Consider the following 20,348-nt stretch of genomic DNA (forward strand, 5'->3'; position numbering starts at 1 on the left):
CCTGGACCCAGAAGGGACAAAATGGGGTTCAAAACAAGCAAATAGCCAAAAGAAGTGCAGTACAGACAGTACAAGTGCAAAGAAAAGAGCAAAGACAAAATGTACAGTTTTTGTCCAGCTGAGTGCTCATGATGCACTTGCTTGTCAGTTTCACAACACCTGCCACATGGAAATAGGAATGTAATAAGACCACCTATTGAGGGACAATTGGACTCTTCCACAAGAGCATATTCTGAGAATGCAGTCGTTAAAAAACAATGGGTTTCAAGATAGTTATTATTTTAATAAAATGTACAGAAATTGTGTCAACTGTCAAAAACATACAATTAATCAAATTAATTTTGAAACCTTAAGTAAGTAAGTTACTCAGTGTTATGTGCTAAATGTATGTTTTGTATTTGCAGCTCTTCCTTTGTTTTCTAAGCATAAAAAAATTTTGAATTTAGCTCATGGTAAATTGCCTGGTTTATTTGTGTTTTTTTTCTTCCACCTGAAGGCTTGGCAAGTGTTGGGAACCACACAAGCTGAAAATGAGAATGAGCAAGCAGCCATCGTGTCCCTCCAAAGGTAAGGCTATGGTTCAAAATATTAGTTCAGGTCCAGGTGATCTAGCTGCTTGGTAAAACATGGTTACTATAGGTTGCATGGCGTTATGATACTGGCTTGTATTTTAAAGACAAACTAAATTTAAATCAGAAAAGAGCCAAGTTCTAATCAGACTCCTCAACAAGAGTTCGCTCACTTTCATTCATTAAACTACTGAAGCCATCTAATGCGATTTTGTTTTTTGGCTTGTGAATTGAAGGCACAAAAAACAAACTATTCCTCCATTTGCTTTCAAATCTGTTCTAATAAAAAACGACATAAATGGCAAGCATCAGTTTTTTCTCAGTTTTTTAACGCATTAGTAAAATAAATGAAACCACAAAGCTTTAAAAAAGAAAAGCATAAAAAATGATTCTGAGAGAAAACTTCCTCCGGCTGTGTGAGTCAGCATATGATTCTGCTCTTAATGGACACATCTCTGTACAGCAGACGCCCATCTGCTTTCTCTGAAGAAAATTATTTTGGATTTTAGTGTTGTAGAGAATATCACGTTCCCAAAGATATAGGTTTATGACATCTTCGTAAAATCAAGAAGTGATTTTAGTGTTACAGAAAACGGAACACTTCACAGAAAAAGAAACATGCTGGTCTCAGATTAGGAGGGCTTTAAGGAAATCTGTGAATAAGCAACAGCAAATCCCGATGAAACACGCCGTTTCTGGCTTTTTTCCCAGAATCCAAGTTGTTTAATGAAGACTTTTTGTACTAATCCCAATTTAAATTTCAAAAGACATTATAGATGTCAGTAGCTTTGGTTCAGGTAATACAACCAATCAATGTCAAATTCCTCAAACACATTTTTTATCTCAGGAGCAAACACAAAGGAAGATTTTGCCTAAATGCAAACAAATTCAAATGTAGTTGTGGGAGGCATACAAACCTTCGTCTCTGCTGCACAGGAATGGCGAAAGAGGTGCAGCTCATCTGAATCATTAGCCTCTGCCTGATGTTTCTGCGCTTTGCCCTGCTCTAATTAATTTGTGTCAAATCTAGATTTCTCTTTGAAGTGCTAACCTTACACCAGCTCTCCTTTTTCTATCCCTGCATTTCGTCTCCATCCAGGTGTTTGGAGCTCCACCCCAACAATCTCTTGGCCCTCATGGCGCTGGCAGTGAGCCTGACCAACACTGGAATGCGTCATGACGCCTGCGAGGCCTTGCTTCGCTGGCTGAGACACAACCCAAAGTACAAAAACCTCCTGAAGAGCAAAGCTCACCTGGTAGGATCCCCAAACTCCCAACGAAGAATGTCCAGTGTTCCCATGGGCAGGCATGACAGGTTAGATATTTATATTGCATATATATCTGCCATATTGAACATATATATCTGCCACATTGAAAACTTAGATCTGTAACACCCCCTGCCTCCATGGAAAAAGGGACCGAGCATAGATTTCTACTCGTAAAGCACCGGTGTATCACATCCAAGTAGAACTGACAACCATCACTTTGTCTGCAGACCCACCTCTAAACGCCGACCTCCGCTGACAAGAAATTCTTTCCTCTGTTTAATTTATGCCACCGAGATTGATGTCTAATTGTTTTTTTTTTTTCAGTTTGGCTGTGACAAATGTTTTTTCCACTAGTTTAATGAAAAGCTTTTTCAAAGTTTGAGCAAAATGCTACAGCCATCATGTCCCTCTCCTCTACATGAAAGCAGCAACACAGCTGGCCTTACCTGACACACTGTGACACCTAGACCAAGTCCTTGTTGCTTCCCTTCTTTACAACCAGAAAAGGTGATGATGGTGTGAAGAATTCAAAGGTTTCTGGTCTTGAGATGAAAGAATACAGGAGACCTAAAATAAAAAAGTAAATAACTCCAGTTTATGTTCATTTTTTGTTTTCCTGACTTGGCATTCTTTTCAAATGTTTCACTTAAGACGTACACAGATGAAAATCATGTTAACATGTTCTGGCCTTTTTCTAATGATGGCAAACATATAAAGAGAAAATTAAGTTCAAATTGTATTTCTAAATATTTCTTTATTCATATTGTTGTGAATCAGGAGCAAACGATTTGTTTAATTTTGATTTTGGCTAAAAATCAGACCATAATCAAAAGAACACTGGGAATTATTTAAAAATAGCTCAAAAGATGGAGTAGATCTTAACTACTGTGACAAAAATATTTGTTTGTTCTTTAAAAAGTTGTCTTCCTATATTTTGTGTGCAAATCACAGTATCCCATTAGTGTATCAAAGAAAAAACCAATAGCCCATAGGGTTATCCATCCATCAGTTAAACCTTTTTTACATTGCTGACTTCATTCCTTTTGGATTATGTTTGTGTAGGTTTCCTTTGTCCAATTCCAACATACTGCTCATTAAAATGAAATAAAAATCTCTAATAAGAATTTTCTCGCAAATATGGTTTAAAATGAGTATACGTACATAGAAGAAAAACACACGCTTCATTGCTTCAAGAAATAATCGCTTCAAGCAATTCAAACATTGGCTGTCTCATATGAAAGCACACTCTCAACATATTACAAAGATGTCTATATTGCTGCAGTGTGACACAATGAGCTGTTAGAGAAAGTATTTAAAAAAAAAAAAAAAAGCCTCCAAAGATGCAGAGCTAGCCATTCCAGAGCATAAGTGACTCATAATCAAGCAATGTATTTGGGTTTTGGGGGGATAGATTTGTAGTACTTTTCAAGTTTACAGGCTGTACATCCCTAATTCTGGACTGGGGTACAGTGGTTATCACTCTTACCCGACGATGTCCTGGTAGAAACCCCATATGGTACCTGTCTGTGTGGAGTTTGCATGTGTGGGTTTTCGCCGGCTTCCTTCTAGAGTCCAAGAATGTGCCTCTTACTGGTGAATCTAAATAGTTTTAAATTGGTAGAACAATGCATAGCCTGCTTCAATGCATAGCCTGCTGTTTTCAACCATTAATCAACAATCGGAGAGTAGTTTTCTTTCCCTTCACCAACAAAGACAAACTGAAAAACAGACAGAGGGTAAATTAGCTACACCATGAACAGCTGTTTATAATTAACTAATAGTTTGATTATAGGAGGAGCCAGAAACAATCTAACTTGAACATATATTCTTTATTTAATCAAGTATTAGTGAATCAAGAAACAATTCTCATTTACGACAGCCAGATAGAAGAAAAACAGCAAAGGAACAAGAAAGCAACACTGCAGTAGAAATGTACTGCAGCCAATAAATAGGATATAATATACAGCCAGGTGTTACAGGGAAGTACAGTGGTTCAGGTGGTTAGAACCACATGCACTGATCTTGGAAAACAGCTTGAAAGTAGTTCTTAAAAGCTAACACTTGTGTGAATGTGCTGAGCCTCAGAGGGATTCTGGTCATTAGCAGCAAAAGAAAAAAAAAAGATGAGCAACGAAAAAAGGCTTTTGGAATGACAAGATGAGCAAACCAAGTAAACTAAAAGAAAGACAGCAATTCTCATTACTTCTTTACAATTTCATTGAAGATTTGGGAAACTCACAAAAGTCAAAGTTTGATTTTTACTTAAATAGGTTTTGCTTTTCAAATAAGGAGATACTTTAAGGTTGTTGTTTTTTTGCTGCTTTTGATGTTACATAAACTTTGTTTTTTTATATATATTTTTTCCTGAAACTTCAGCAATAATCTTTCCTAACTTTTTTTGCCAAGAATATTTGTATAGCTATAAACGTACAAGCTCTTTGTAATTTGTCAGGACAAAAACAGGCCTTGTGAAAATTAAAAAAAATAATAGTTTTATTTAAAGTCCCACTTCGATCACCTTTTGATCTATCTTTTAATTATGAATATTGCTTTTTTTTTGCCCAAAATTGAGAAACCTGTGTTGTTTTCTAGAACATAGTTTCTGCAGAGCGGTAGTAGTTCATTAAAATCTCACCTCTGAGTTGTGGGCGGTACTGTTGATGCAGACCAAGCCCATCCCCGCTTTCCATCATCCTTTTACTGACATAATAGCTAACCCTCACAACCCGAGCCTAACATTACCGGTGCAACAAAAATGCTGTGCAATATTGGAGTTTTGAGCCAGATGCCAGCTTAGACAAGGAAAGCGCAGACATATATGGATCTAGTCGTCCATTGGATGCTTTAGAATCGACTTGAGCAGGGAGCTCGTGGCCTGCCTATTTTAGCTTCTACATCACAACAATAAGCCTTTTCAAACAGTATTTTTGTCTGCTTCAACAATTTGAATAAAGAAGTACAATTTTAAGCTTAATTTTCTTTATATATGTGGCCTCCACCATTGGAAAAATGCCACAAGAACATGTTAAAAGCACAAAAAACTTGGTTTTCATTGGACTCTCCAATCTAGCAAAAATGCTGCATGTCATTCTTAAAGGATCAGTTAGAGTCAAGTTTGTACTTCAGCAAAATATAATCAGTCAGACAAACATAGTTTGGTCTCTCAACTACAGCTGTTATTGGTTTCAGGGATCCAGAGTGCAATGTGGAGCTCATGGATGACTTTTTACACATATCAGATTCAATGGGCCTATTTTTTTTTCTCCTAATGCAAAGTAAAATCATATCTAGTCATTAATCGTCTAGTCAGTGCAGAAAGATACAGGAACAACCCAATTACTGTGCTCTCCCTCTAGACAATGCCCTGTCTTCTTTTTCATTTCCACTGCAGCCCATCACACTTTCTTTATCCTCACAATCTACCTCTGAGCCCCTCAGCCTCCCTTCTCCCTGCCAGCCGTAATTGCTTTACTCTTCATCTCTTCCTTTGACTTCATGGAAAACAACACAAATAGAACTGTCAGCAAAATAACATGTAAAATAGAGGGTAAATATAATTTAATAACCCTAAACCTTCAGCATTTCAACAGTTACTGATTCTACTCAAACTCATATTTAATGGAAATATGACTAAACTCCCACTCACTCAATAACACTCCTCCACCCTCCTGTCATTCTCTTTTTCCTCCTCACTGTCCTCTGCTTTCGGCACTCAATAAATACGAGTTGACTTGCATTACAGTGTACTTCACAGCTCTGCAAACTTAGGAGTGTGCCGTCAGTAGCCTTAAAGATCCACTAATCCTTATCTTTGTGTGTGTCTGTGTGCGTTCTCTTCACAGCTCGCTGCTACCAGAGGTCAAAGAGCTTTTCCTGGAAGCAGTTCAGCAAAACTCGGACAACGTTGACCCGGATTTGCAGACAGGCCTGGGGGTGCTGTACAATCTCAGCGGAGAGTTTAACAAAGCTGTGGAGGCCTTTAATACAGCCCTGTCAGTGCGACCTGAGGTACAGTAGCCCTCACACACACACAGGCAGATTAGTCAGAGTGTTGCCGTGATGATGCTCTCGGCTGATTAAGCCATCAGTAGAGGAAGAACTTGTTCAAATACAAACATTAACATCAAAGATAAAGTAAAATAAAGGCCTAATCTTAGAAATAGATTTTTGTGCTCTGTTAGAGATAGATTATGTGAAGAAAAAAATCCAGATATGCTCATGTATCATTTTAGATCAGGTGTGACATTTGGAGACCTTCTTCCTTATAGTTGCTTGTAATTTTGATGGATCTCCAAAGATATCATAATTTTTCAAACCAGTGGGCTAAATTGTGATTCACTAAAATTCTGAAAGCTAAAATCAATCATTGGACTTTTTTTTTCCTAATTAAAAAAGTATTTTTCTTGATGTGATCTGAGTATTGCCTAAGATTAAGTAAACTTTTTGAGTGGAATTTTTCTTTCAACACTTTGACAACCAAAGAAGAGTAACACTAAAACAATGCAAGTTAAATTAAAAAAAAAAGAAAACAACCTTGTCAATAGAGCAAAAAATAAAATGTGTTTAGTTTTATGACTTGTCATTGTTAGTGGCAGAATAACAGGGACCAACCTTTTACTTAAAAGTAATTTTGCTTGATTTCAGGGCATTATAAGCTTTAGCATATTGTTAATACACATATTGGAAAGAATATTTTTTTGGCATTAAAAAAGGATTATTCCTATTTTGTCTACCGAAATGCCTACAAATATGCATAAAGATAAATAAAGGGAGAGGTGATGAACTTTTCTGCAGCTTATGCTTTGTTGGATAAGTGACTTTGTTTGCATTTCCATGCAGAGAATTGTGGAAAACTGGAAACCAAGCGTATAAAATCCAGACTTTAAGGAATAATTTTTTTAACCCATTTTGTGCATCAACTGGTAAAAATTAAGTCTAAAAAAATCTATGTACTACAACTGGGTCTACAAAGTGATTAATCCGTTTCACCTTAAAGTTACCTGAGGGATTTCTACATCCTAGGATGCATTGTCCTTTAATAAACAAAACAGCTCTTTATGAACCATGTTATGTTCAAATTCCTTGACTACTCACTATAGTTCAATTTAATCTGTTTTATTTATACAGCCCATACAACACAGTTGTCTCAACGGGCTTCACTTATTGTACAAAACATATAATCAGTTATAAAATACAATAACTGATAGCGAAACAAAGAAAGACTAAACCAAACTGGGCATCCCTGTCCTTGGACCCTCCTTCTAGGTTAAGGAAAACTCCTAAAAACAAATTTCAGGGGGAAAAAAGAAGAAGAAACCTCAGGGATGTCCACATGAAGGAGGGATCCTCTCCCAGGACGGACAGGCGATGTACCAGAACTCTGAGAGAAGAATTAGCTTATCCAACTCTACAACTAGATGTTTGAATAGTGTATATTCAATAATAGTAATTATTGACAAACACACCTGTGGCACATGATGAAAATCAGAATAACACAGCTTCCCGTTCCAAAATCCTCCATCAAATGAATCGGAGAGTGCTTACAGCTCACCATGAGCACATGGGATGCATTGCAGGTTACCGTGGAGAGCAAAGATGTCTGACAGCTAGATGGATTAAGCTGGCAGCAAAACATCCCCAATAATGAAAAGTTAAGAAACATTTTGGGCTGATACAAAATATATTTTGATCAACTACAGCAATTTATAGGACTGCTGATTATTTGCAGGATATTGAAAAAAAAATCCAAATAAGTTCAACGAAAAAAGTTTGCAAATAAAAGTTAGAAAGATGATTAAAATGAAAAATCATATTAGTGAATATTAGAAACAATATGTACTCTGCCAGTCAACTCTTTTCATCTTCTGTTTTTTCTTCTAACGAACAGCAGACATGAAGCTCTGAAGCATGGGGGGGAGCTCATGCAAACAGACGCAGTCAGGCACGCCAAACCTTTTCAGCAGCACTTGAAGCAGACAAAATCTGTCCTTGTGAACTGCTGTCTGGCTTACATATGCTCTCAGTCAGGAGGCTGCTTGAGCATTTGAGATTAATGCCTTTTCACTGAAAACAGTCTTTTGCTTCATAGAGTTCTTTTAACTTTTTGACTCACGGACGTCACAGTAAGTAACAAATGAAGATACTGATGTTGGAAAGCCACAAAGTGAGAGTTTAGACGTTAAATATACGGGAAAAGCTTTGATTTGTGCGGTGGTGCCCCAAAGGCACCTGAAGGCAGCACAACTTTAGCTTTACTTCAACCATGCAAATCGGCTTTAGTCCTTCATGCCTTGTCCGAGGGACACTGGCTGCTGTTTAACCCAATGTCCTACATTTGACTTGGAAATATCTGTCCCACCGCAACAGACACAGCTCTGAACACAAAGGGGAGAATTACACCCTTCTGCAGGGATAGACGAGAGATGAAAGATCAAATAATGCATGAGGCTGTTGACCTCTGTGTACCTGCAGGCAGATTAATCAGTAAGAAAAGGCCGTGTCACACAGACACTGTGTACATTCTGTGCATTTTTCACCTGTAAAATTTTGGTCTTTTTGGTATTTCGTGATACATGTGGCATATACATGAATTATGAGTGCTTCTTGCATTCGTCCTTCATCAATGTGTGCAGATATCCGTCAAGCATTTCTGGTGACGGGTCTTCACATGAATTCGAGTTTGAGCTGTTCAAAATTTTTGGTCGGTTGAAAATGATTCAGTTTATGCACAGTTTACGTATTCTATACGCAAATAATTTGTAAATCTTACCAATTGTGGGGGATTTTTGCGAGCTGCAAGCGCAGCTTTGCTGCTTTCCACGACCGTTCCATATGTGGCTAACTGACTTTTCATGCATGAACCACTGATGGATAACTTTAATATCCCATTCAAATTACATAACTGACATTTTTAGCCAGATTTAACTTTCTTAACTTAATTGGTCATATGTATATTCACATATGACCAATTTTTCTCCATGCAATATGCTCAAAATTTAGGCAGTGGGTGTGTGACATGGCCTTAAGCCTGGAAAGTTGTGACTTTGCTCTGCTTAAATAACTCTTCTTGGGTTACTTTATGTGAACTCAATGCTTCCCAAAGCACATCTTTGTGGTTTGGGCTTCATGAGAACAGAAGATTACATTTTGGTGATTACACACTGGCACTTCATGCTGAAAGTGCAGAAACACAGCTGAATAATTCACCTCTATTCCACATGCACACCACTTCTTCGCGTCATTGAACAAAGATGCCTAAACAAGGTCACATTGTACATTTTGTTGAACTTTACAAAATCTCCTTTTTTTGTCACCATCTGGCCCCCCCTGAATCAACTGTGTGCTCAAATCAATTCAGGACTATTTGTTGTGGAATCGCCTGGGAGCCACGCTGGCAAATGGGGACCGGAGCGAGGAAGCAGTGGAGGCTTACACGAGAGCCCTTGAGCTGCATCCAGGGTTTATCAGATCTCGCTACAACCTTGGCATCAGCTGTATTAACCTGGGGGCACACAGGTGAGCGACGTGGAGCTGTGTTTAAATGAAAAAAACAACAACATTCTTGTTTGATGTAGAGGGATCAGGTGTATCTAACTTTCAGGAGTTACATATGTTATAAACCCATGTAATACTTAAAAAAATAAACTTCTTTATATGAAGTTTTATTCAACTAGGAAGAAATTGTTTAAAGACCCACTCCATTCAGCGTTTTAGTTGATTAAAATTGTTCCCAGTGGTCTTTTAATTATAAGTATGCAGTTTTTAGCCAAAATAAAAAAACCTGTGTTGTTTTCTAGCGCATAGTTTCTTCTGAGCGGCAGGAGTTCATAAAAAATGCAGAGTTGGTGCAGAGAAGCCCTGCCCCCTTTTTCCCCTGAGAGCTTTCTGTCTACATAATCTCCCACTAGCTTACAGCCCCTCGCGACCCCAACCTAACATTACCGGTGAAACAAAAGTAGTGAGCAATATTGGAGCTATCCAGCCGCACAGTTTTGAGCCAGATGTTAGCTCGAACGAGGAAAACAAAGACGTCCATGGATCTATTTGTCTGCAATTGGAAGCATCAGAAGAGAGCCTATTTTTTTATATCACAAATATGCTATTTTTACATCTGCTCCTGATTCACAACAATTTAATTAAAGAAATACCCAAAATTGCAATTTAAGCCCAATTTTCACGATATATGTCTTCCATCATGAGAAAATGCCACAAGAACATCTTAAAAACATCAAAAACACCATTTTCATCTAAGTGAAAAAAAAGAAATGCAATATATAATGATTATTATATTATTGGAATTCTGTTCTTTATGTCTGCATTTTTATGCTAACTCAAATCTAACCCCTTTTTTGTGCCCATTGTGAATTGTTTACCTTTTATGTTGCTTCATCAGAGAGGCGGCCAGTAACTTCCTGACTGCCTTAAGTCTGCAAAGGAAAAGCCAGAGTCATCAGCAGTCCCACCAGGTGATGTCTGGAAACATCTGGGCAGCTTTGAGGATAGCTTTGTCAATGATGGACCAGCCGGAACTCTTCCAGGCCGCCAACATCGGAGACCTGGATCTTTTAATGCGGGCTTTTAACTTAGATATCTGAAGAGCGGGAGTCAGCGATGATCTCATCTCCCCTTTAGCCATCCTCCAATCTCAGCCCATTTAGTAAAAGCCCAGGGTGAGCACGTCAGAGTGGACATGTGTTCAAGACAGAAGTGTGTCCTATGCACATCCGAATGAACTACAGTCATTCAAGCTGCCACCTTTTACCCTTTTTTTTTTTTTTTGGTAGCTTGGAGCAGGTTGTAGCGGCCGGTTCTTCCAGCGATTTGGAGTGACTGCTTTGTGATGAAATTTGCACGGCAATTTATGATTTCCCTGAAGAGCACAAGGACGAGCGAAGACTGTATGAGCAATGCCTTAGAGGACACATCAATTAAAAGCTGACTCATCCAGTGGAACAGAGCTGAGACAGGGGCAAGAGCCAGTTTTAAGACTCCCATAGAGGAAGCCTCACTAACTGTTTGCAAGAAAAAGGAGGTTATATGGGGGGGGGGGGGGGGGGGGGGGGGGGGGGTTACTGACTCAAGACTTTTTTTCTAACAAGCAAACCATATTTAGTGAGCAAATTTTAAAGGCTGTATCCCATGGACTGAACCTTTATATACCATTTCTGGCTTATCCTGCTCTCACTCAATGGAGAGTCTAAATACTGCATGAACGAGCATTTTTGAGTATGAACTTAAAAATTAACTTAATGTAAAACTTCTCCCTTTGCACTTAAGACAAATAGAAGATTTCCTCTACCCATGTGGAATGTGCAAGCCAGGATGTAAAGCCTTACCCATATGCATGCAACAAATATTTGTTTATACTATACTTGCTAGACAAAAAAAAAAACACCAAGCCATTTTCTGACTGGTTTCAAAAATATATTTACATAACCACATTTATCTGACCTTGAAAGCTTTCTGTGTCTTCAATTTTTTATGCTTTAAATACTTATTTATTTTCTTTACATAATGTCCCAGCTTATATATGCTCCATTTTTTCTGGACAAACACATGATAATAATTCGGTGGTGTTTATCTGTTTGAACCTTTTTTGTGAAAAAAAATTATTCTTTTTTTCTTTTTTTTTTCATGAATGAAAAAAAAATAATAGTTTGGGAAAAATTGATTTATTCTTCAAAACTTGTGGCATTACTGAAGAAGCCTTTACAACTGATGTACATGTTTCCTATTGTTTTGTTTTGCAATGCAGCATAATACATGAAGCAGCGGCCTGGGATGGGGGGTTTGACGAACATCCAAACACAAACATTTGTACCATTGCTGCACTTCCAGAGGCAGCAAACTGAGTTTACCTCAGCCACTGTGCATCAGTCAAATATTTATGGAAGTTGGGGCAGAAAGTTGCACATCTTAGGTTGTTTGCTTTACCTCCTGAATAGTGCAATTAATATAAATATGCATTTTTGTTTGTATGATTGCATCAAATTCCAGGACCCTCCTCTTTCTGATCCCTTCATCAAAAGCTTATCCGTGAATGTTCTTTGTAGCTAGCTGCCTCCTTTGCACTGTAGCCTCACCATGTCAAGTGAACTCTGTGCTTTTTTTGTGCAATGCAGGAAGTGATAGATAATCTGCTGTACTGTAACGCCCAGCACATTTTGGTGTTTGTCTGGCATGGCCACAGTTGCAGTGTGCTGTTGAAATGGGTTTATTGTCGGCTCCTATGCAAAAGGTCATGTTTCATGTCACCGTTTTGAATGGCCGCCGCGTGTGCATCTCCCTTCCTGGACCAAATGGAGGTGTTGATCCTATGCTCTGAGAGAATGCTATCAGGGAGGCACAGAGAACCGCACGAGGAGCCATTCATCTTCCTAACTGTTCAGATGGGATGCCACGCTCTGTGTGAGGAAATAAGTGTTTCATAAGGAAGCTGAGGGAGAACAAACATCACCCACCTGAAGTGCAGCTTCAGTTTCAAAAATTTGTGGCATAACAATTTTTTTTGCCCTCAAATATTAAAGCGAACAGTTTCCTTTTGCTAAATGTTTTTTTTTTTTTTTTTTTTTTTACAATTTTTATACCAACGAGTAAAGGTTTGGCTAGAAAAACATGCATTAACAAACGACTTTATGAAACTTAAGAATATGATGATTAAAGGAGGGTTTAATCGATGATATTCATTCATTTAATGCAGTCAGGCTAGTTTTTTAGCTCAATGTAAACCTTACAGATAACATAGAAGAAAATGTATGCCACTTTTATGACCAAAATAAAGACTTTAACTGTCAAATTTTAAAGTTTGTAGTTAAAGTTATGGGTAGTACAGTAAACGTAAAAATTCTTTGGTGCCATAAAAACATGATGTATCTAGAATTTTTCTATGCCAAAGTTGAACATGTTTTAAAAACTTTCCTTTGATGGGATTCGTCATCCCTGATTCACAAAAATATATTATGAGCTGCATCAATGTAAAGTAGTTCATTTAATTTCTATTTAAAGTGACACAAATATACTTTTTTCGTTATTACTAGAGATTTGAACTAAAAGTTTGACCGAGCTTGAACTTGTCATCCAATTTTAAGGCTGTGTCACACAGCCACTATGTACTACGGACATTTTTTGCATTTTCCACATATTTCGTGACGCATGATAGACCTAATTCATGAATTTTTCTTGCGTTTGTCAATCCTCAATGTGCAAAAAAATATCCATAGAGAGTTTCGGCCGACAGAATTGGGTTTTGAGCTGTTCAAAAGTTTGGGTCGGTTGAGAATTACGCAGTTTATGCATATTTTATGTGGTTTATACACAATTATGTAAATCCTATGCAATTGTGCATGATTTTTAAGGGATGCATGCACAAATTTGTGGCTTTCCACGACCCTTCCACGTATGTCTAACAGACCTTTCACGCATGAACCACCAATGTGTAACTTTTATATTGAGGATGTGGCGCGCATCACGTTAAAATTACGTAACTGAAGCACGTATTTTGGGCCAGATTTGGTTTTGCTTTAAACTTAGTTCCTTCATGATACATCTGTAACAATGTCGCATTAAGACTTTTTTTTACGTATGACCAATTTTCGTGCGTGCAATAAACGCAAAATGTACATAGTGGCTGTGTGACACGACCATTAAGATTAGTTGTTTTTATTTCAAAACTTCACTTTTTTTTTTGCCGCAAAAAGTTACACTATGTGTATTATTGTTAAGTATGATCACTTTTCTTTTATAACTCCATTATGTTTTTTTTGTTATCCTATACCTTCTCAGGTAAATTGGCCCAGCATGGCGCATGCTCCAGATGATCAGCTTGAGGCTGACCGCATGTTAGATTCCCAACTATGGGGTTCTTTTAACCATCTGCGTTTTTTTTATTTGCTTGCATGTGAGTGCTCTTATTGCTTTTACTCACGTATTCAGATGATGTATACAAAGATGTTCTCCTGCAATATTTCTAATCTTAACATTAAGTGATATATACTGTATATAGTTAGTAATTATACAACATGACATTTCTACTGAACAGGTTAAAGTAAAAGTCAATGACAGTTTTAATTAAACTGAATGAGATACAATTTGGGCTCAAATTGGTAATTTGGGGGGTATTTTGGAATTGTATCTTCTATGGACTCCAAATCACTGTAGTAACCCCAACCTATAAAGCGTAACAGCATCTACCTTCCATCAGACCTGAAATTCATTCTAATTGCAAAAAAAAATAAAACATTTTAACTCTTTAACCTTTTGCAGTTTGCTACCAACAATCCAGATTTATGGCTGGATTGCCTGCAAACATCACTGCTTGGCAAGTATTAAAAATATGCAATGTCTATTTTTATATGTAAAATAATACAGCAGCTGCACTCATATGATCTTAAAATCAGAATTTAAATGGCATAATTTTTAAATAATGACTAAACTTTTCTTACCATCAGACTAAACGATAGCACTAAAGAAAGAAACATTTAAAAATTGAAAAGCACAAAATAACATCCCAAATTATTTGAATACATTTTTTTTTTGTTTCTTCACGTCATAAAATAAATAATATGCACTTTAACTCTGCATAAACAAAGCCTCTTTCCTGTAAAAATGTAATATGGGAGTATTTTTCCAATGTTTAACTGTCAAAAAAGGTGAATCCATAAAGAGGCTTCATAGGTTGGGGTTATAGAATACTCCTACATTTTACACATGGATGAACATATTTGCTCAAACCTTTAAATGTATAAGTTCTTTTCTTTCCTGGTTTTTAAACCCCACATGTATAAAATAAATTATATTTTCATGGATAAAACTAGAAATTATATTATTTCTGTGCAATCATTTATCTGATTAAAGAACAACGATATTGTATATTATTTTATTCTCCCTGTATAACCTTGAGTAAAGCATTAGCACCTTTAATATGAAGATTATGAAAGTAACCTTTTAAAATAAACTGTTGATATAAAGTCTCAGATTTTGTGTCTTTATTTTTCAGATTGAAACAAAAAGATGACACTTTGAGCTGCATTTTTACTCAACAGTAAAAAGGCTGGATCCAAGTCTCTGTTTATTGAGTTATCCGAACAGGATGGAGTGAACAGTGCCAGGGGGTGTACTGTACTTCTCCGATTCACATACATTGAAACCATGTTTGGACTACCTTATTTATACAAGTCAACTTCAAATAATCTAAGGAAAATGGCACAAAATTGTTTTGCAAAAAGGCCAGCAGAGTAAAAACAAGTGGACTGACATTTTCTTAAATGGAAGGTAAAAAAGAGCAAAACCTGCAATAGTACAACTGTTTAATCCAGATAACTGAATGTCAAGGGCTAGTGCACATGTGGACAAACCCAACCAAAAATGGAAGAGAACAAACTGGAAGGAAAGGCTGAAAAAAAAAACTGCAACACGCCACGATGAAAACCGAGAGGATGAGAGAAAACAAGAGTTCTGAACACTTTTATGAAGACTTAAAGGCCATCTCACACAGCCACTACGTACATCTTGCGCTGATTGCATGGATGAACGTACGTGGAAAAAGTCAGAAAAGTTGTGGTCTTTACATGAAATCTTCACAGATGCGTCAAGACCCGTCGGTTGAAACCCTCGACAGACATCTGCGCACATCAACGAATGATGAACGCAACAATCACTCATGAATTACGTCTATCACGCATGTATCACCAAAGACATTTCAAATTTCATACGTGGAAAATGCGCAAAATGTACATAGTGGCCGTGTGACACGGCCTTAAGAGAGACAAGAGCAGGATCATCATTGCTAATGATGACAAGCAGAAACACAAGACTTGCATACAGACAGTATCCCCATTGCATAGAAAGCAAACACTGCAATCATTTAGGTTTAAACTAAGGTTCAACTTTTGAAAACTGCATAACAGTAGTTTTATTCTGCAAAGTAAATACTTATTTGACCTCCACTGCCTTTAAATGTCTAAACAAACATTGCATTACTTTTATTTAAAAACAAAAAACATTTATTTTAATCTGTGACTCACACAACTATGACTTTTCTTTGTCAGGAGTAGATTGCTTTGTCAGCTGGAGTCAAGATAAACCACTTTTCTTTTTTGTTGTTTTTTTTTTTTTTTACGTTTGCCGACAGTGTTTTCTTAGAATGATTGACAGACAGTATGATCACGCAGCAACGTCGTGTTCTAAAACTAAAGTTTGTTTTTATTTTATGTCAAAAATGCAGCAAATAAAACCTTTTAAGGACTGTGATTCGGATATATCTCGATTTTTAGCATGTGACAAACAAAGACATTCTACCGAAATCTTTCTATAATTGAAAGTAGGATACGAGGATGCTGGGTAAATCCAGAGATGTTCATGGTGGCTTCTAAGGCTTTAACGATATGAGGTGGAGATTTAGAGAGCACCGTAACAGATATTATACATTCAACTCTGCACAAGATGTGTTTCTACGTAAAGGGCGGAGGCGTTACAGGTTGCTGTGCAGCTTTCACGATGCTGTTAGTTCAACAGTGGTTCCGGTTGTAGTGCATGCGCCAGATATGAATAAAGGTTCAGGTGCATAAATGAATCGACTGACCTGAAAACTGGCAACAAGTCAAAGAAAAACATTTGTTTTACCTTTTAGGTCACAGTCTGAATCTGTCAAGGTGATAAAGCAACCAAACTACAGCAGGTGCATCTTTGAGTCAATGTATAGCTAGAACGAGAAGTTTTTAATCGGCCAAAATAATAAAATAAACAGATGCATTTTTACAAGATTAAAAAAAAAACTTGCTGTCAAATTAAAAAAAAACATAAATTGAAAGGAGAATATGAAAGCCATATCTAAATAAATTAGATATTATTTAGCCTCTTAAGTCCTGAGCTAATATTTACTCTCTACACACGTAGAGTTAAGCAAAATTAACTAGTGCAGGAATATAATCCAAAATGTGATGTTCAAGCATGTGGACGCCAGGTTTTAGGATGGTTAAAAGCAATATTGGGATTAATAGATTAACATATGTTAAAAAAAAAATAAGAAAAGAAAAAAATAAATAAACTGACATTCAGTTGCTTGTAGTGGTGATTGTATGTTATCATACTCAGTTTTACAGCACCAGGCACAGAATCTCCACTTTTCATAGTGAGAAAGTGGTTGAAAGAAATGAAACGTTTAACTTAACAACTCACCCAGTTCATAATTACACAAAAATGTAATTATTAAAGTTAAAGTTCGAAACTTGCACATTACCCTCATAGTGAATAGGGCAGTGTTACTAGGTAATACTGTACATTCACACTCCAACCTTTTTATCCTTTTACATCTTTTCTATCCCTCTGAAATCTAAATGTGGTAATATTTTCTCTGTATCACACCAAATGTGTTGGATTTATTGTAATGAAAAAGACCCTTTGCGTATGAGTGTAAAACGCACAGCCATCCAGCATTGAAGTGACTTCTTATCTGCTGTTTCTGAGCTTTTTTTATTCATTTTTTTAGGGACTGGCAGTGAAGCACTACTGTTTCAGAGTACATTTATAAAATTCTGCACTTTGAAGGTGCTGCACAGTAGCTCAAGGTAAATAGGAGGAACAATCCTATTTGATATGTTGTGTCATTTGTGTCCAGATTGCTCCAGAAGTAGAAATTGCACGCATCCCTCTTTACCTGCAGTAACAAGAAGCTTCCTTTTTTTTAAACATAAAAATATATACATTTAAAGCAAAAAACATAGTACAAATGCACAAAAAAGCAAACTGCCTTCCCTTTCTGACCAGTTTGTGGTTGCTGCAGAATGACATGATGATAAGGCAAGCAGCTGGTTTGTGAGTTTTCCATGATTTCCACTGCAGTTGTTCTTGTAGTCATCTGCCACTCTTCTGGATGGAAGACAGGTTATATAAAGATTGCAGGGAAGAAGGAAGGAAGGGGGCCGAGACTTTAACTGCTAGACAGTCGATGGTAAAAGTAGATGTAGCCCAAGTCTTTTGGAGGTCTTTCTGACAAACACACTTTGTGGTCATTGTAGATCACCCACCTGCATGAATGAGAACATTTGCAGGAGTTAGACTTCCTTTAAAAAAAAACTTTACTAGTGTTAAAAAATAAAGTTTTGCAAAGGTATTTTATCTTTTGATTAGCTACCATTTTCATGCAACTTAATTTTTCCCTAAACAATGGCTCTACACAGAAACATTATTCAAAGGGCTTATACCATGCTATTCTAAAGCCATTCAGACTAAACTCTATCTATCTGTCTATTGTTGTATTACCTATGGCACACTAAAGAACAACTTTTTATGAAATATGAGGGTGCCGCCCATTTCATGGCATCAGCCTGGAGCCGGACTCGAAAGTTAAAAGAAGTTTATTTCGTAGAACTGGGTTCATTATAAAACTAAGGATTTTCATGCGGTTGTCTGTTTTATTTGGTGTCCATGAGTAACCCCTTTTCCTCAGAGTCGATGAATCAATAAAAGTGTTTTGCAGATCACCGCGAGCTCTGTGGAGAAAGTGGGTGTGTGTGTTAGCCTTGGGGCAATAGTGGCAGCGCACTCTTCCTGGAAGGGGCGGTTCCCCACTATGTGACATTGCAATGTGAGGAGCTACTCTTTTTAGTGGAGTGGGAGGGGCTGGTGCTCAGGGAACAGGTTTTTAGAGGAATACTCAGAAATGTGTGATTGGATCAAAATACAACTTTGGGGATGTTTATAGTGAGGAACGAACAGTATAATACACTTAAAAGCTCAAAAAAGTTGATTTTGCACGTTAAAGGCCTTTTAAGCAAATACTGGTGCAAAAAAACCAAATCCTGGTCATTCGGAAAGTCTGGATTCTAGCAAAACAAGCCTGCCACTTACCTCCCCTCCTTTTTGATATGACAGACATAATGCCCAGACATGGTGGATGCTCCGATGTGGCTGATGAAGGCAAAGAGCTCGTACCCTGAAAAACCACAAAAAGTATGAGTGACAAGCTGATGTGCTTTTGCAGAATGAATTAAAAAAACAAAAGCATTTTTTTTATCACAGTTATGTCATATGCAAACAAACAAATGCAGAAAATTAGTAGAATCAATTTCACAGGGATTTATGTATTCATTTTTCTGAAAAACATTTATGAAACTGGAAATAATGAAGCGTCTGTGAGATATTGCTCCTCATGTTTCATAAATTGGCTACAGCGTTAAAGCACTTTGCCCAAAAAACTATTGGGGGGACCTCAACTATACTCTACTCAAAATCCAATTTCTTCTGCTTAGTGAAGCTTTTGTGAAATCTGTGTTGAAGCAGCATGTTCCCTACTTTCCCCAGGGCCTCAGTAAATGCACCATGATGTAAGTTTAGGGCGGGTTACGAAAAATCTCCCTTTATCTGGGTCTGTGATGTAACAAAGCCCTTCAAATCTGAACACCCCGCTGAGTCTATGTCAGACCAAACACAGCTGTAGTTCTTATGTGTTCATTTTTTACCTTAAAAAAAAACATTCATTTTTGCTTTATTTAAAAAAAAAAAAAAAATGCTTTACTGAATTTATAATGTTCTGCATTAGTCTTATTTCCAGCTTTTCTCCTGATTGTTAAGAATGGTACAGAAAATGTTTAGATTTTATCAGTAAAGTTGTATTTATTTACCAAAGTTTCGATTTTTAAAACTCTTTTTAAAGTATAATGTAAAGCTCAACAGTTACAGCCTTACTATATAAAAATCCACCTCATGTATTAGAGGAATTAAATGATTGTGAGTCATGTTTTGGATGTTGGTTAATCTGATCTGTCAGAGCAGGTTGTGCCCAACAGAACAGGATGCATAGTCATTAGACAGCTTTCAGATGCTGGACTGGCCTTTGGAAGTTCACAACATCCTGGCGAGAATTAAAAAAAAAAAATCAGAGGCAGATTATTTAATCTGTACGATTTTCAGGGCAGTGGGTGTTACTGTAAAAAAAAAAAAACATTGTGGTCAGTTCGGTGTTGAATTTGTTTGTTTTTAAACAATGTTTTCTACTTCTTTTCACATTTATTACCCACTCTGAAAGCCATTTTACATTTGTACCCGAAGATAAGGACCAGCCATATAAACTGGAGACTGTTTTAGGAAGAGACAGCACTCACGTCCAGGTCCGTCTTTGACTCGGGAGCCTGATCCCTCTCTGTCTGGAGATAGCGTGTTGTCACTGTGTGAATTAACGCTGGAGAAGGCGTTGTCATTGGGCTCAGTGTCTGCCATGTCTGAGAGGGCGTCAGTCTCCTCCTCCTCTGGGTGAGTGAAGATCCAATCAAGAGCTCGTTCGAGATTATTATTCTGGAATTTAAATAAAGCAGGACCAAAATAAATTTCTAATTTGTGCAGATGAGGTTAAATAAATATAGCACATTGTTTGATTATTTTTGGTCACAGAACATTTAGTAAACAGCAGTAACTATAGATTTCATCACCGTAAACAAAAACAAATAACTGAATGCGTGTCAGTATAGTTACTGTGTTTTCCTGAAGAGAAATTGAGGCGTAAACCAAACCCACTAAT

At 37.2% G+C, this 20,348-nt stretch overlaps 2 protein-coding genes across 9 annotated transcripts in view; one reads left to right on the plus strand and one right to left on the minus strand.

Moving 5' to 3' along the window:
- pex5l (peroxisomal biogenesis factor 5 like) overlaps positions 1-10,883 on the plus strand; it is a 94,726-nt gene extending 83,843 nt beyond the window's left edge. For all 3 annotated transcript variants that reach the window (XM_023954138.1, XM_023954140.1, XM_023954139.1), the window contains 5 exons: positions 497-567; positions 1,669-1,884; positions 5,680-5,845; positions 9,195-9,352; positions 10,230-10,883. In XM_023954138.1, coding sequence (XP_023809906.1) covers positions 497-567; positions 1,669-1,884; positions 5,680-5,845; positions 9,195-9,352; positions 10,230-10,431 — 813 coding nt within the window. In that variant the 3' untranslated portion in view covers positions 10,432-10,883. The remainder of the gene's footprint in view (positions 1-496; positions 568-1,668; positions 1,885-5,679; positions 5,846-9,194; positions 9,353-10,229) is intronic.
- A 3,980-nt stretch (positions 10,884-14,863) lies between these two features.
- The window catches only part of usp13 (ubiquitin specific peptidase 13), a 38,248-nt gene continuing 32,763 nt past the window's right edge, over positions 14,864-20,348 (minus strand). For all 6 annotated transcript variants that reach the window (XM_020702284.2, XM_020702283.2, XM_020702282.2 and 3 more), the window contains exons 19-21: positions 19,936-20,125; positions 18,683-18,767; positions 14,864-17,859 (exon numbers count right to left, since the gene is read on the minus strand). In XM_020702284.2, coding sequence (XP_020557943.1) covers positions 17,763-17,859; positions 18,683-18,767; positions 19,936-20,125 — 372 coding nt within the window. In that variant the 3' untranslated portion in view covers positions 14,864-17,762. The remainder of the gene's footprint in view (positions 17,860-18,682; positions 18,768-19,935; positions 20,126-20,348) is intronic.

Source organism: Oryzias latipes, chromosome 4 (genome assembly GCF_002234675.1).
Source record: "Oryzias latipes chromosome 4, ASM223467v1".
NCBI classification, from domain to species: Eukaryota; Metazoa; Chordata; class Actinopteri; order Beloniformes; family Adrianichthyidae; genus Oryzias; species Oryzias latipes.